The sequence below is a fragment of the Dermochelys coriacea genome, chromosome 22 (assembly GCF_009764565.3).
Source record: "Dermochelys coriacea isolate rDerCor1 chromosome 22, rDerCor1.pri.v4, whole genome shotgun sequence".
In the NCBI taxonomy this organism is placed as follows: domain Eukaryota; kingdom Metazoa; phylum Chordata; order Testudines; family Dermochelyidae; genus Dermochelys; species Dermochelys coriacea.
Window position 1 is genome coordinate 5,592,986 of NC_050089.1, and position 17,887 is coordinate 5,610,872.

A 17,887-nucleotide genomic window follows, 5' to 3' on the forward strand; every position below is an offset into this window, starting at 1 on the left:
AATGCCGTACTTCAGAGGTGTTGTGAGGATAAATGCATTAAAACCTGTGAAGCACTACAGTGATGAGGTCTATAAGTACACACCAGTGGGAGTGTTTCAATTTACTTGCACGGGTTTTAGGCTGGGCCCATAATGGGATGCAGAAGGAACCAATTATGTCCAAGTTAGCAGAGAGGCCAAGGATGGCAAGGAAAAAGCAATGATCCTTGGTCTTGTCCGGGAGCAGCTCATTAATGACCATGGCAAGAGCAGTGGAGTGAGCACAGTGCAGAATGCAGAGGTCAGATACAGTATTTCCTGCTTCACATACAAAACTATAAAACATGAGTGGTGTCCAAAACCATGGCTGGCAAAGAGATGACAATGTGGGCACTTCAATGTACCTTCTCTCATAAGGCAAGAACAATGAGAACGCTGAGTAAAACCCATTCACCAACGTTGGGAGTAGATGGACCAGTGCTCTGCTCCAGAATGCCATTCTTATGTTCCTAAACTTGTCTGCAGAGAGGTCTCTGACCAGAATTGAACAGCTGCCAGAAGTTATTAGGTTTAATAGAGAGAGTAAGTGTACACTGTGATTTACAAACATGGAAAAAGACATGGCCTTTGCCCCCAAAGAGACCATTATAATTCAAGGTAACAGCACACTATATGATATATGAAATTTGCAATGATCATATATGTATTTCAGAGATACTCACCACTGAAATATATGCATACCAAGACTCAGTTTCAGACAAATCTACACGGTAACATTGGTGTTGCCATTACAGATCAGGTTAGTGGCCTCCCCTCGCACAGTACCCTGCAGCTACCATTCACCAACACCTGAAGCTTCAGTGAAAAGAAGGCAACCTCCATGAAGCACTTTTCAAATTGTGCAGTTCCATCAATGGGATGTGGGAAAGGGATCCTTCTTGTTCCCTTCAAGCAATCAATCATCTCTGACCAGGGGGGATAAAATCTGATTGCTTCCACAAACAGCTGAAAAATGATTATTGAGAAGTATCCACCATTCATTATTTGGTTTCTTTTTTAAATAAGAGGTCTGTGCAAAAAGGATAAGGACTTTAAGCAACAAAGGTGAAATTCCTGAGGGCTGACGTAGGACTTAAGTAGTGTACAGGTTCTCTGCACAGAGTCGAATTCCACTCTAGTTGCATTTAGCACTGCCCTGGAAAGAAAAGGGTTATTGCAATTAAGAAGGTTTCCTGGAAAGAAAAGGGTTACTGCAATTAAGAAGGTTTCAGAGTAGCAACCGTGTTAGTCTGTATTCGCAAAAAGAAAAGGAGTACTTGTGGCACCTTAGAGACTAACAAATTTATCTGAGCATAAGCTTTCGTGAGCTACAGCTCACTTCATCGGATGCAATTAAGACCATGCCTACTCCATCTTTCGGACCATCTGCCTACTCCATCTATTGATTTAAACTGGAGCTGAGGATATTCAGCCCTTCTCATAATTGGGCTTTTGATAGCCTAAGCAATATTTTAACACCATTGCCTCACAAAGAGTCTATGTGTAAAACATCCAGTACGCATTGCAGAAAAACAAATACAATATTTAATTCCTTAAATAAAAGCAATCCCTGACCTATCTGCGCCCATGGTCAATTAATTTGGTCAATGGCATTAATAAAACACTGGATAGTCTCATTGTGAATTCCAGTGTTAAGACAGCCAATGTAATACATGTTGTATTTCTTAATACATAACACAGTAACTACCTACAGCAATAAATGTGCCACTCCTGTGAGCAGTTTAAGGGAGAGCCTGAAATAGATTGCCTATCTCGATTTCCATGGAAAAGAACTTCTGTGGGATGAAAAATAATTTTCCATTTCCCATTTGCAGTAGAAGCTGGTGCCATGTGAAACCAGGTAAGTGAAACTGACAGGAAAAGATGTGCTCAGAGCCAAATGACAGCAGTAGATAAAGCTCACCCCATGTCGGACTCAAAGCAGAGTGGGCAAAGTGCACAGCGCAGGACACTTCAGAACCAGCATTTATCTTTGGAAAACTCATCTTGTTCTCTCCCTTCCCAACTGAATTATGTCCAAATCATACTAGGAAAAGATCCATGCCTCTCTCTATCCTATCAGTGTTTATTAATTTAGATGGTCCACAATGAGATACAATATATTTTTTTTAAATGTTAAAATCAAGGGATTGCTGCAGAAAAGCAATCCAGTGGGCTCACTGAGAAATCTTAAATCAGGAAGCATTAGTGGGATAAGACATTTTTGGTTCTCATCCGAGTCAGAAGTCATTACTGGAAATACTAATAGAAAAAAGAAAGTTTGATTGATGAAAGAAGAAAAATTGAGATAAATAATAATACTAACACAGTTATATTGCAATTATATAATTGTTTGCCTCCCAACTAAATGTAATTACTTTCCATCCCAAACATGCACACATTGAAGTTCCCATTATCAGTTTACACTTGTTTTGTTCTGAAACCTTCCATGGAAATTGTCACCCTAAATTATTTTTCTCTCCAAATATAAACAAAATCCATTACAAAGGAATTTGTCATCTTTTGTGCTCCTTGTCACAGTAATTTGTTTTTAAATATCATTTTGAAACAGCTGAATTATTTACATTTGAAAATTAGCTAGAGATCCTTTGCAGCTGCTACTTTTCATTCCTTATTTTTTATGCATCAGTGTCCCGTGGAAAACTAGTAATTGCATAATAAATCCTCATATGCAAATTATTTACTCCAATTCTCACGGCTAAATGTCAGTGCTATTTCAATCTGCATTGGTCCAAAACTTGGTAAACAAGTTAGGGCCTGATCCAAGCCCAGCCTATTGACTTCAATGGGTTTTGAAGCAAGCTGTTCCACGACAAGAGAGTGGTTTTAACTAGAGACAATCAGAAATTTTCCAACAAACATTTTTCCCCATCAGAAAATGTTGATTTGTCAAAACCGAAACTTTCACCGGGTAGTTTATTAGGTCAAGGATGGAATTTCTGGTCAAAAAATAGAGACCCCGCCAGAAGTGCCAATAGCCCAAGTGGTTGAGGTGCTCAGCTGCTATGTGGCCAGCCCAACTGCAAGTCCCTGCTCTGGCTGCCTCTCTCTCTGGCCCACTAAATAGTTAATTATTTATATACCACAGGAGAGATTGAGAGAGCTACCACAACTTGATGGTTAGGGAACTTCCCTCACCTGGGATACAGCAGATAAAGCAGGGACTTGAACCCGAGGGCCCGCCTATTCCAAGCAATTGTCCTAACCATGTAGCTGTTGGGCTGGGGGGGGGGGGGGGGGAATGCAATGTGCTTCTTTCCCCTTGCCCCCCACCCCTTTGCAACAATTTTTGAGGTCTCAGTTTCATCCTGATGCAGAACAAAAGCCAACACTTTGAAATTTTTCACAATATGGAATTCTTATTTTAACCAATAACATTTTTCAAGTTAAAGCCAGAACGAACATACATGGCATAAGACATTCATACATTCAAAACCCATACATTCACCATAAACAACTAGGCCAATGTTTTCAAACTTTGGGTGCCTAATTTAAGGCACCCAAAGGCCATATTTAGGCATAGAGATGCTTTTCAAAAGGCTAACCTATGTGATTTAGATGCTTAAGTCTCACTGGAAGTCAATGAGACTTTAACACTTAGGTGCACTGGAAAATGTTACTGCTAAATTCAGGAGGCACTGTGGGGTCCCAGCACCTGTAATATTCACTTCCTGAGTTGCCTTGTTTTCAGCACCCAGGTTTGAAATGTTTGAGCTTGATATCTGCAATCGTTTTTAGTGTAGCTGAAGTGAAATTTAAATGACACAAAACCTCTCAGGCATAAATAATTTAAATCCAACAAGTTCACAGCATACCAGAGCATGAAAGAGTTCTCACTCAAAACAAACCTGACTGGATTTATTAGAAAACGTACCTTTCAAGCACAGAAGACAAGATGCCCGATTTGCTAATGCAAGTAAAATTAGAGAACAGTCCGATAAAAGTTTTCCAGTAGTTGTAACAGTTAACAAGGTGGCACAAAGGGAGTGAAAGCCTCCCTTAACATATGGGAGTGCCCAGTATGGACAGAAGCAGCTCCTACATCTCTCTCCCTGCAGACTCTGGCGCAAGCGCGCACTGAGGTGCGGAGGGGCAGGGCAAGCAGAAAGGTTGGAGCACAAAGCACTCCAGGAATCCTCGGCTGCTTTATTGGTGCCTAGGGCAGATTGTCTCCAAGGCTACTCTATGCCACTCTGGGGCTTAGCAAAGAATCAGGGAGCCATAACCAGTTTCCTGAGATTTGCTCCTCCCACGCTCTGCATTCTGCTGTGCACAGTGTAACCTCAAGGTGGAACTGTGATGAGCGTTCTTCAAAGAAAATCGTAAATATTACCTCTGAATGTTAGTCTACTTTGACAACCAAGTAACCGTGCCATCCTGTTATCAGAATCTTTGTCCCTACTTTTCCTTTTACAGTCTGCACTTGCAATGTCAAGTCTGAATCCTGCAAACTCTACACGTTCTTAGTCCTACTGAGTTCCATGGAGCTACAACCACCTGTGCAGAGCTCACTGCAAGCCCTATGTACCACTTTGAGCTGATCCTCTGCGCAGGAATGAAGGTTACCTGTACAAAATGGATACTAGATAGCCATGTACAAGCTTCCTCCCTCCCAGTCAGTACGTCTCAAACCTGGGATGGAGGGAGCTGACTGCCTCTGAGTATGAAGGATGGTCCAGCTGACGGGTTTTTTCAATCCTTGGCATCTTTGCTAAAAGTTAGAGCTAGTCAAAAATATCACTTGCTTCTGGTGGGGATTTTTGAAAGAATGTTTCCCCTTAATTTTCTATAAAATATTTTCATTTTTTTCGCTTTTACCATTAAAAACATGGATGAAGATGGAAAATTTCATTTTGGTCAAAAAGCCATTTTTCATCAAAAACAGGGTTTTTATGAGAAAATACTGCCCGGCTCTACTGAAAGGGCTAAAAAGGGGGCCAGTCACTGTGGACCATGATGGGGTTTCTTTCTGAAGCAGACACTTGTCCACACAGAACTCAATGGCAACTCAGAATCCTTTAGAAGGTAATAAATACAAACCAGAGCTGGCTTGATACCAGTGCCATGTGGAGTATTTACAGTGATTGCCACTTTTCATTTTTAAAAAATGTTCTACAAATAACCACTGGTCACTCAGAGGTAAAAGACTAGTACCATCAATCTCTCCCTGCTCTTATCACTTGCTAGATACACAGATAGCGTGCCTGAGGTGCAATGAAGTTAGGACAATTGTTCGGCTCAGATTCTAACCTACTCCCTAGCCTTGAAACCACACAGCCTTCTTGAAAACAAAGGTTTCAGAGTAGCAGCCGTGTTAGTCTGTATTCGCAAAAAGAAAAGGAGTACTTGTGTGCACCTTAGAGACTAACACATTTATTTGAGTATAAGCTTTCGTGAACTATAGCTCATTTCATCGGATGCTGTAGCTCACGAAAGCTTATGCTCAAATAAATCTCTAAGGTGCCACAAGTACTCTTTTTCTTGAAAACAAAAGTTCTTGTCACCCCTCCTTCAGATGATACCAAAAACATCCTGATCACAATACATGAAATAAAATAAAACCACCCTGTTAAAAACCCAACGTTAGCAATAACAAACTTTTTATGTATTTAGTAAAAAATAAATAAATAAATAAAGGGGGGGGTTAATCCCAACAGAAGCTGTTGGCCCAATCCTGCAGTATTAACTTGCCAGCGCAGCACCCTTGAAGGTAAATGAGGGCTGCAGAATTGGGCCCTTTGTTTGAACTGGACAGAGTATAGAAACTGGACAAAAATAATTGCATACATTACTGAAGTCTCTTGCATACAGTAGCACTGTTTGACACGAATACAAGTATTTGGGAGTTCTTTATGATCAGCTGACACTGTTTAAATTGCTGGATGCAAGTACTGTATGTGGTTTTATAAGAAATTTTTGCATATGCAGTTAAATATCACAGTAGGTGCATTTCAATACTTTCAGAGTGACGTTTTCAAGACTGCTTATGAGATTTGTACACCCAATAAAAATTAATAGGAAATTCAAATCCTTTAGGCAGGTTGAAATTCTCAGCTTGAAAACAAAATCTAAGTTGTACATTATTCGATTAAGAGCTTCCAAAGGGGGAAAAAAACTGGATTTCCAACTTGAGTCTGTTTGCAAAAATGTATTGGATTTAGATGCTATTTATGGCCTGATCAGCAGAGTGCACCAGTTGAACACTGAACAATCATTTATGGCTATGCAAAACTGCTAACCAAGGGCTCTCTTCTGGTACAAGAGCATAATTATGTAATCTAGTGCACCCTCGCACAGAAAAGATTGGGGCCCCACACTGCAGTTAGAAAGGATTAAATACATTTCACGTTCCAGATACAGCAAGTAGGGATTGAAGGTCCTGATGTATTCTTTAATTATAGCAACTCATGCCACTCCGTGCAGAGAAATAGCTGTGAGAACTTAGTGCAGGTCACAAAGGCGTTTTCAGGAATGAATGAAGGATTGTGAACTCTATCAAAATGTTACCAAAAAAGGAGTTACTGTACAAAATCAATCAATCAATCAATCACTCGGTATTATTAAATCTTCTCCTTGTTCCTCACCCAGTGCAGAGTTCTTTGATCCCCACTGCACAAAGGCATGAAAAGATCTAGTTATGTCACACTGAGAAGCTGCATGTTTCTTGTGTTTTTTAAAGCAGAGCAAGAAATTCTTGTCATTTTAATTGGAGGACGTGTAATCTCGCTGATTAAGACACAAGACTGGCGATTCAGGGAGACGTGGGATCTGTTTTCAGCTCTGTCACATAATTACTACATCACCTTGGGCAAGTCACTTCATCTCTGACTCTCTTCATTTCCTCCTCTGTAAAATCGTAATAAAACTTAGAGACATCACAAGGATGTTGTAGGGTCACAGTCACTGAAGTCTCCAAGTACTTTTGAGATTCTTGGATAGGGTGACCAGACTGTGTGAAAAATCAGCGTGCGTGCGTGCGTGCGAGAGAGAGAGAGAGAGGGGCGCCTATATATGACAAAGCTCCAAATATCAGGACTGTCCCTATAAAATTGGGACATCTGGTCATTCTATTCTTGGATGAAAGACACTGGAGAAGTGCAAATATTGCTATTTATTTGTGGACAGCTATCCCTACAATGAGACAACCCTTTTGCTCAAGAGAATAAAGACAGCAATCCAGTTGCCTGCGCCTCTTCTATAGCTCGTGACGGATGAGAGAAATATGATAGAAAAGAGCTAGTGAGAGAAAGGGCGGTGCTTGCTGTCAGTACAGTGCATCAACTCTGAACATTGCCCATTCCAGCACTCAGAAACCAAGATTAAAAAAAAAAAAGATTTTGATTTGTATTATTTTTGGAGTTTAGAACGTTCAACTGCATTTTTCACATTCTTTGTCACTGTTTGAATTTTTTTAGCCAATAATTATTGCATGGTGTAATTTACAGTGAATTGTTCTCTTTCAAGGACTACACAGGGTGCATTTTTCTATTCCTAGCATCTCTTCTCCAAAGATAGGCTTTTAAATACTGCCATGAGCAGGCAAATTTAAGGGATGCTTCTATCTTCACAGCAGCAGTGGTGTCTTGGAGGAGGAGTTGGGTCATCCATTTATTGGCCTCATGTACCTTTACAGGTAATGAAAAATGTAGCTCACACTCACTCATGGTTATTCATCTCTCACTCTTCTGGAATTTGCACTGTATATTGATTTGCCCTACATATATGTCACTAAAAGCAAGGATCCAGCCCCCTGGGCCTAAGGATAGTATGTAATACAAGTCCTGGAAATGGAGCCTGTCACACAGAGTGACACATACTGCAGCACCTCCGAACACACCCTAGCAGAAACCTCCGCATGGTATGTGAAATTCATCCTTGTATAGACAGACAACATAAGACTTACACAAAATTTAAGTCCCACTTAGTGTGACCCAAATGGTGCATGGGCTTTCTGCTGGCCTTCTGCACGGGAATGAATTTCATCTGTACTTGCTGGGAAGAACCACCACAGAAGTCCCACACTTGCATTTCCTGTCTGTTATTTCATAGGTGAGGTTTGTTTTTAAGAGAGACACAATAGATGCACCAAGCCAAATGAGTGCTTAGCTCCTAACGACAACATGAGCATGATAACTACCTGGGAGCCTTAAGGTTGGATTTGACACTGCTCTGGAGAGGCTACAGTGAAAGCCCCTTACTACCATTCACAAAGACGAGCTCAACACAAGGAGCTGCATACAGTACACTGCCCTACTTAACAGTATATTGGCTAAGGAATGTACTTTAAGGAACAAAAACCTCACATACAATATGCGTGGGAAAGGCAGCCAGGATTAAAGTCTTCTGTACAGCTTACAGAATGTATCTGAAAACAAACCACAGGGAACAAAATATCCAGTGAACATCAAGCCTTGATTTCAGTTACTTGCTTTAAAAAAAAAATCAACGCTGTTAAGAGGCACGATTTCTATAGTCTATTGATTTACTGCAGTTTAAATACAAAAGAACAAGGGAGGCTTTGGGTTATTGTGCTGAAATACATTTCTTTTACATGGAAAAAGAATCAAAATTATTGGCTTGAAGTCAGCTCGGAACCAGCAGGTGCAACTTTAGTGAAGACCCCTTGGCCATATTCAGTGATGATGTAAAATGACAATAAGTAAGATGGTCATATACGGTGTGTCTACAAACAAAGTGATTTGGACATGGAGTGGGGGAAGAGAAGGGGCAGAAGCTGGGAAGGCAGAAGGAAAAGCAATGTATACTCAGCTCTGTCATATGCTTCTGCCATTGAGAGCAAAACTGGGCCCTGATTTTGACTTCCATGGGAGTTGCAGGCACTTTAAGTAGATTCTGAATGCACAACCAGTGTAAGATCCACTTGTTTCGCACACCTGAATGTCACAGCAATCTAAGTTATATACAGACCAACAAAATGCCGTTAACCATCCACAAGGTTCTGAACAGCAGAAGTTAAACTGACCAGAGTTTAATTAACTTTTAGCTTTCCCGTGCAGCAGTAAATTAAGAGCAGCAACAGAGGCTGTAGTGGTTTCAGCAGAATCAGGAAGGCAGTTAGCAACGTTTTGTACATTTGTTTGTTTAAACGAAAGCTGCGATTTTGCAGAAACTGATAGCTTAGCCCCTTAATCCTCCAAGGAAATTTTCCTTCTCTCCTGCAGCGACTAGATGGGAAGAGTTTTAAATCCTGGGCCTTTTCGACCATGCATCTCCCACACGTTTAGACTACAGCACCAAGAAGCTGAGGTAAAACCAGGCCAGCCCTAAAACGTACATAGCTGTAATACAGTACATCGTATCCAGTTTCAGTAACCAATATTACTCAGTTGACCACATACAAACAAAAGGAAAAATGCTGTACCACAAACTAAGAATTAATAGTTACAATTTTTGGTTCTCTAACAACGCCAAGTAGTCCCTCTGGATGCTTTCAAGCAGAGCAGTAATTTCTTGATTGCAGCTTAGGCCACATACCAGATCAAGAGGAAATGCAGAACCAAAAGTTTCCCTTCTCTACAGCTCTCAGCTTGTTTGAAACAGAATGATCAACAAGACAATTGTGAGGATGCATGGCCAGTTTGTAGTATGAGGGTCTGAGAGCAAGATGACTGACTGTATTGAGATAGGACAAAATAATCGTAGGACCAAATCTGTTCTGAGGTACTTTGATATAACCCTAGAGTAACTCCATTTAAGCCACTGGAGTTATTCCAGATTTGCACTGGAATAATTTTAAGTAAAATTTGACTCAGATGCCCTAATTCTGATCTCCCTTACACCAGTGTAAACCAGATTTCACTATTCTCCTGATACACCAATACAAGATTAAAATGAGGTCTTTAGGCTGAGATTTTCAGAAGTGAAGTCTGACAACTGCTTTCTGAGATCTATAGTAGACAACTGCTTTCTGAGATCTATAGTAGAACCTCCGAGTTATGAACACCTCCGGAATGGAGGTTGTTTGCAACTCTAAAATGTTCGTATCTCTGAAAGAAACATTATGGTTGTTTTTCAGAAGTTTGCAACTGAACATTGACTTAAAAAAGCTTTGAAACTTTTTACTATGCAGAAGAAAAATGCTGCTTTCCCTTTTTATTAGTAGTTTAGATTTAACACAGTACTGACTTAGATTTTTGGGTTTTTTTTTGTTTTGGTTTGTTTTTTTTGCTGCTGCCTGATTGCATACTTCAGGTTCCAAATGAGGTGTGCGGGTGACTGGTCAGTTCGTAACTCTTCTGTTTGTAACTCTGAGATTCTACTGTACTGTGAAAGATAGATGAAACAATTTCCAGTGAAAGATGGAGCAAGTATGTGAGTGCTCTAAATTAACTTATATTTATGGCCTAAAAATAAACAGTTCCTGCTCTTTCTGGTGTTCACAGCATCTCAAGCCACCACCTCTTCGCAATCTAGAAACACATACAGAGACCATTAGTTATTTATTATGCATTAGTCCAGCGCTTTGAAAACATAAAGCACTCTATAAGTGCTTATTATTACTTTCTGGCAGGAAAGGGGGAAAAAAAAATATTGTAATCATCTTAGTGCAAATAAATACGTGAATTATTCCAAGAGAAAAGAATGCATGCGCAAACGCAAACAGCACAGTCCGACACACTAATGGATGAGCACTGCAGACCCATTTTGACAGCACTTCCAAGCCCTCAGTATTGCTGCTAGGGTCAGCATTTGCTTACCTGGGCAGAATGCATAATTTGCTTACAATGACAAAGTCCTGCATATATCTGTGCCAGCTGTTTACCCCTGGAAGCAGTGGGTGAAAAAAAAAAATCAGTACTTTTCCCAAAGAACAGCCATCCATTAGCACTTCCATTATCCATGGGCTAAATTAAGAAACAGCAAAACCTGTAATTTGTGACCTCTGCAGATACTAACCAAAAATAAATCTTAATTTATGAAAGTATGAGCTTCTCATGCATAAAACAAGGAATCAGATATTGGAGGAGTCAGCAAACCGAATGGCTGATAGGAATGCAGTGAAAGAATCAGAGAAACGAAGGGTTGGAAGGGACTCCAAGAGGTCATATAATCCCCTACCCCCGATGCAGAAGCAGGACCAAGTAAACCTAGGTTTCAGAGTAGCAGCTGTGTTAGTCTGTACTCCTTTTCTTTTTGCAAGTAAACCTAGAAGACCATCCCTGGCAGGTGTTTGTCTAACCTGTTCTTAAAAGCTTCCAGTGGTAGGGATTCCAAAACCTCCCTTGGTAATCTGATCCAGTGCTTAACTATCCCTATATTTTTCTTAACATCTAATCTAAATGTCCCTTGCTGCAAACGAAGCGGATTACTTTTTGTCTTCCTCTCAGTGGACGTGGAGAGCAATCCATCACTGTCCTTCTTAGCATATTTGAAGACATACCAGGTCTCCCGTCAGTCATCACTATCCTAAACTAACATGCCCAATTCTTTCAACCTTTCCTCACAAGACATGTTTTCTTAAAAAAAAAAAAAAAAGGAAGAGAGCAAAGGGGGAAATCCCAGGTTTAATATATTACCTGGAAAGATACAATATACGGTAAATGGCACAGTCTAGACAGACGACAGAAATCTACAATTCAGGACATCTAAATCAAACACCCTGAAAACATTAACTCCTCTCTCTATATACTTCTGATGTCATTAGTAATGTTAACTTTTAATTTTCTAATTGAGCCAACGTCACCTCTGGAAAAACACGGCAACGAAAACTTGAACCACATCCATTTCCTTACGCTCAGGACTTGTGACTTGGGCCACTGGAAACGTCCTGTGAGCAGCTAAATGCATTTTCTGAATTTCACTCCAGGAGGCCCAACATTTTCAACCCAATTCTCCTGAGTTTTTAGCTGTAGGACACAAATTGCGACAAAATTATTGGCTGCCTGGCCTGAAGTCACTCTCTTTCTCCACCTTCCCACAACTGACATCCATATTCTCCTTCCTTTCCTGCAAGGTATGTGATCCTGAAGCTCTCCTGCAGGGAAAAAAAGGAGAGGAAATGGAGGGCATCTGGAGTGTTTGTCTGGGGAAGGTGTTTACTCAAGAATCAGTGGGGGGGGGGGGGCACAGAGAGGGGAGAGAGCCTGGGGTGGTGTTCTTGGTGACATTAGGCAGACAATCCCTACAGAATTCACAGGCTATTTCTATGGGATTTTTAATCATTTCCTCTAGCATCACAGTGGCCCAAACTCGCAACTACTTGCTAATTCATATTGCCATTCAAATGGATAATCATTCAGATTCATCATTAGAAAATGATAGTTATTCTCTATATCAGAGAACTGTACATACAAGAGAGGCACTAGAACAAGAAAAGAATCAAAATGAACATTTTCTGGAAACTTGCCACTCTCAGATGTAGCACAGGTTAAATAGGGTATATATTTTAAAAAACCCAAAAGTCTTCACCTGTCTTATTACCTCAAGCCCTGACATCAACTGCCAAGCTTCTATTGACTTTAATGGGAACAGGATCATGTCCCTAAGCTGCAAAAAATAATTTTACATAAGCTCCTCACTTTATGGTTCCTGTTTATACTTTTTTTTTAAAAACGATTCCCTTCATGTCTCTCCTTACATACGCAATTCTTAAATAGAAAATAAAACAAAACAAAAATATTCCAACACCTAGATAGCGCCTCAAAGAAATTATAAACTAGGAAACAGAGTGGATTAAAAAACAGATCTACTGATAAAAGAAATAGTGAATTAACAACACGAAAGATAAATTTCACTACTCAATCATTTGCGAGCTGTTGCATCCCCTCCATTGGCTAGTTAGGCCCCAATCCAAATCGTTTAAGCCCATGTATAAGTAGGCACACAAACAGTCCCATGGAAGTCAATAGGACCACTGATGAATGAACTGGAGATCTGCAGTCCTGAGATACATCTAGAGGTTACCGGCAATGAGTTGCCCATCAGTGATATACACAAAGACTACCAAGCTCTAGGATCTTGGGAAGCACTCAGAAGCATGGTGCTAGCTTATGACACAAGCACGTACTCCTTGCTGAACAAGATGGATTAGGAGTAGACCTTGTTCTCATGCATGCGGTATCTATGGCGTACCTATGCAGCTACCCGCTAAGTTATAGTGAAGGAGCAGTATGAGATACAGACAAGAAAAGGAGACATATAGAGGAAAAACAATCCAGGAGGGAATTATTGGAGACAGGTAGAATTAACAAAGGATGGATAGGAGGTAAAGAGTCACAAAGAGAAAAAGCAACACAGGGAAGCAATAGGGAGCACAAACACTGATGAACCCAAAACATTATTGTTTTTGCTTGAAAATAAACTTTGGAACAAAATATCATATTAAGTGTGCATGGTGCTCTCTCTGCTTGTTTCCCCATCTGTAAAATGAAGATACAACCCCACTAGATGGTAACTCATTTTCTACATACACTTGCTATCTGCACATTTTCTGAACATTATGTAAAAGAACAGTCAACACAAAATACCCCCCATTTGACACCATCAGATATCAAATCACCTTTCATGCTTTAGTGATCCATGTAGGTATATCTTCTTCCAATTCTTCTAGCAAATATGATTTTGAATTCAAAATGTCCTGCTTGATTATTCTGTCTGTCTGATTCTTATATGGCTTCATAAGCAGCACTGTGTTTCACCTGAATTAAGCTTCAACAAGGCTTGTTGGTTCTGTGAAACTAAGTGATGTTGAAAAGTATGCTTTCTCACTGTCAGGCAAAGAATGAATCCAGGGTATCCAATGTCCTTGCTTTAAAGGTCAATTGGAAAGGTACTGCGGTATAAACACTGCTGCATATGTGACAGGATTATAACTTATGGTGGGACAATTCCATTGTCACTCAGAGCTTCTGTAGGGAGTATGATGACTTTACCTTGCCACAAAGACAGACCAAGAAAACCTCAAGAAATCTTTTCAAGTGAAAAAAGGTCCTAGTTTTTTTAAGAAGAGCCCACTGGATTTAGAGTTGGGTTGTTGGCCTGGAACATATAATGGATATACTTGCAAGACCTCCGTAGAAGCAACTGAAACTGTGTTTCCAATGCAGCATTACCAAAGTATTCAACCAGCCCTGTCAGTGCATTAGGATTCCTTACATGGAGGAATACCTTGAAAGGTCATTGTTTGAATGTCCTGATCACAAACACTGGAAAAGCCAAGGACACCCACCCCAGTGTGGCAGGGGAGGAGTTAATACAATTCTAAGCCCACTGTTCATTTCAAAGTGTGGGATTTAGATACACACTCCCTGTGCAATAATGCAAATTTTCCCCAGCGCCTAGACAGCATGGTATGCTATCTCAGCAGGGACAGCAAGAAGCTCTACTAGCATTAGATATGTACTGCCAATAGAACTTATTAGACGTCAGAACTGCTGCTACCATCTAATGCTTGAAGCGTGCTATGGGGCGAGGCACATGCAGAGGGAAGGAAAGGAGAGAGAATGACGTCAGACACAGTAGGAAGAGAAGAGAAAAATTAGAAGAAAAGGATATTTATCCTGCCAGCAATAACATCTCCTATCAGTTCCAGACAATAAGAAGTGACTCCTCCAGAAAAACCAATTCAGGCATCAGAAGGTGCATAAGTGACACAGATGAGTCAGAATCATCTGACCAAAAAGTAAGAAAATTATTGGGGCACGAGGCTTACTTTTAAAATGGCCAATCTTTGCCATTGTTGGTAAAGAGTCCCACCTTGATACTCATGCAAAATGAGCCCTGCAAATCCAAAGGGGACACAACAAAAGCACAAAATATTTACTGATCACAAGTGAAGAATTTTTTACTATCAAGCGTTTACTTGGAAGGGTGTTGCACCCAGCTCTTCTGAAGCAGGAGATTAAAAACCCATCCCACACACAGAGAATCAATATCTCAGTCACTGGAGTAGAATTTTCCCACCGGACTCAGTTAATAAGGCAATTTGGTTCACATTAGAAATTATAAAATGAACATACACCACAAGCTCCAGCTAGCCTTACGCTAACAGAAGTCAGGCCATGGTGCTGTGATGTAAGATCACTTAACGAAGCCACCAAGTAAGGAAGTCCGCTGAAGTTGCTAATAGAGTAACAGCCTGATTTCCAAAACTGAGCAATCCCAGCTCTCACTAGAGTCAACCTGAGCTCAAGGTGCTCAGCTCATTTGAAAAATCAGGCCACAACTATCATGGTCCGACTCAATGCCCGCTTTCCATTGGCTTCACTGAGCATGGAAACATGCACTAGCTGGTTATTTTTCCACTGATCTATTCACTGTGGGGGTTTAGTTTTCAAGCCAATGTTTTATTTATGTAGACACAGCCAACATATTGCTAATTTTCTCTGTGCAACGCTGTGTGCTTCAAAGAGCATGTTTTTACTAGATGTTCCCCTCGTACTGGAGATAGTTGCTGAATAAGAGGTTAATGCAGACTGAAAATCACTATGACATTATGGAGCATTTAATTGATTACTAGGCCTGCTTAGGGGCATATATTAATAGGACAGAAACTCCATGCGTGCGTTTCTCCCCCATCAGTGAATTGCAAGAGGAAGGAATGCATCCCACTATTCTTCAGACTCCTGTGTAATCCGCATAATGATTTGAAATAGAAGAACATAACTTCAAAATCTATAACTATAAAAGAACCAATGGGCAGATCATTCTAACACTGATCAGGACAGAAAGCAAGGCATATATAAAATATAGCAATGCTTTACCATAGCACTGAGAGTCTCTTCCCAATCCGGCCTCTCTCGGGGATGAATGCTTCTCTGAAGCTCTGGAACAAAGTCATCCTCTTCTGTATGTACAAAGGACTTCATCATTCTAGAGAGAAAAAGACAGACATGATTGTTTCTTGCTTACAAATTCCTAGTAAAGCTTACTTATGGCTTCACATCGGTGCTGCATGTATGAAATACTCTCTCAAATCAAAATGCAAAGGCATTAAATATCTGGTATTCATGGTTTTCTTTTTCTTTTTTTTCTTTCCCCCTGAGAATATCAGCAGCTCAAGAACGTAATCTAGTTTGGAAATTTGCATTCCCAAACCAACTTTAAATTATTGGTTGATTTTGATATTTTTAAGTCTTCATCCTAATCACTGGACACTTGAAAAAAAAATTTAAAAAAAAACGAAACAAAAAATTAAAATCTTCTAACACATTGAACAGATTCAATGAATTCAAAAGACTAGCCAGACAAGCAAAATTAACCACATGAACAACAATATCTGTCAACAATCACTTCTAGCACCATCTCCTGCCCCACTTTTTCCCCAAATTCTTGAGGGGGAAAAAAGATGGCCTTTGCAGCATGCCTGCAAGATTAGTATACCAAGACCCTGATAGCACAAGGTCTGGGTCATCAGTTGTTGCAGTGTTTTTCCTTACCCTGTGTGGTGCACAGTGCCCTTGACTCACACTTATTTCAATAGTATTTGAGGGGGTTCAGCACCTAAATTTCTCAGGCTAAAAATTTCTGCAGATAAGGAGGATCTCATTTTCATACACCTTACACAATTTATTTGTATTCCAACACAGAGACCATTATGGACGTGGCTGGGAACTCAAATCTTCTATTAAAAAAAAAAATGTACTTACAAAAGCTTCCCAGTTCACCTTTAAGGCATCTCTATCGTTATGAACGAAGTTAAGCAGGCCATAAAAACGACACTTTGCAGGGGATAGCAGCAAAGATCTAAAGCACTAAATCCTGCTGAGTATCTGGTGTGATCCATCCCAGCTTCATTAACAACATGCACAATTCAAAGCTAATCTTTAATAATAGGCTGCCATATATTTATTTATTTAGGCAAACCATTTCATTAATCAGCACTGCATATACATGAACCCAAAGGAAGGAAGGGTGAGCCAAATGTTAGCTATGATGAATCATCTAGTTTGACTAAAGGAATAGCTATACTGAAAGCCTTTACATAGCATTGCTATGCACTTTGCAATTCTTTAAAATGTTGCTAAGTAAGCATTAAGAAAGATTTGCTAGTGATGTTCCACCTTTTTTCCTGAACAGATCACCAATCTTAATTGCTAGCTTCGTACCATAAAAACTTAAACTATAAAGCTGTAAAAGGCATATGTACGTATATAGTTGAAAACATGAAGCACTCCATAAATAGTGATTTTGCAATGCAGATCAATTAAGCAGAGAATGCAAATAACTAAAATATTTTAGTTACAATTCCATAAAAAGAAAAATAGTCAAATAAATGTATGATATCAATAGCCAGATTCAATAATTGCAATCTACTTTATAATCTAATTCTACATCTGTTATGGCCCTGACACTTGGGCAAACTAGTTTTTGATTCAACAAAGGAAACCCATTGTGTAGGAGCTTTGCATAAATACACAGCAATGTGCCATACACATGGACATATTCCATTGCCCTGCATCTTATGTAGCTATATACACCCGGAGCAAAGAGAGTGTAATTCATTCCCATTCTGATTTGGTAGCATTTTGCACTGGTGTACATTGCAAGACAATGCAGGTACAGGATAATGGAAAATGCGGCTGACAAATTTTGAGAGATTCATCAAATGCATATAAAAGCAGGGTGGCATACACTGCATTTATTTTACAATGGATGGTAAGAGCAGATGCAGAGTACAGAACAACTGGGTTTGCTACATGTATGAAATCTCCATTTAAACTTCTGGTCTATGCACCACACAAAGATACCAATGCCTTAGGCGAGTGCTGGCTTCCACAGCATATCAAACATGGAATAAAGCTCAATTATTTGCCCTCTTGCCACACACCATGTACCAGTTATGCGATATAAACCTTGGTTTCCTCTATCAGAGTTGCCAACAACTCAG

At 40.0% G+C, this 17,887-nt stretch overlaps 1 protein-coding gene across 1 annotated transcript in view; it reads right to left on the bottom strand.

Moving 5' to 3' along the window:
• ARHGAP32 (Rho GTPase activating protein 32) overlaps nucleotides 1–17,887 on the bottom strand; it is a 264,621-nt gene that overhangs the window by 203,676 nt on the left and 43,058 nt on the right. The window contains 1 exon segment of the mRNA XM_043501046.1: nucleotides 15,762–15,870. Coding sequence (XP_043356981.1) covers nucleotides 15,762–15,870 — 109 coding nt within the window.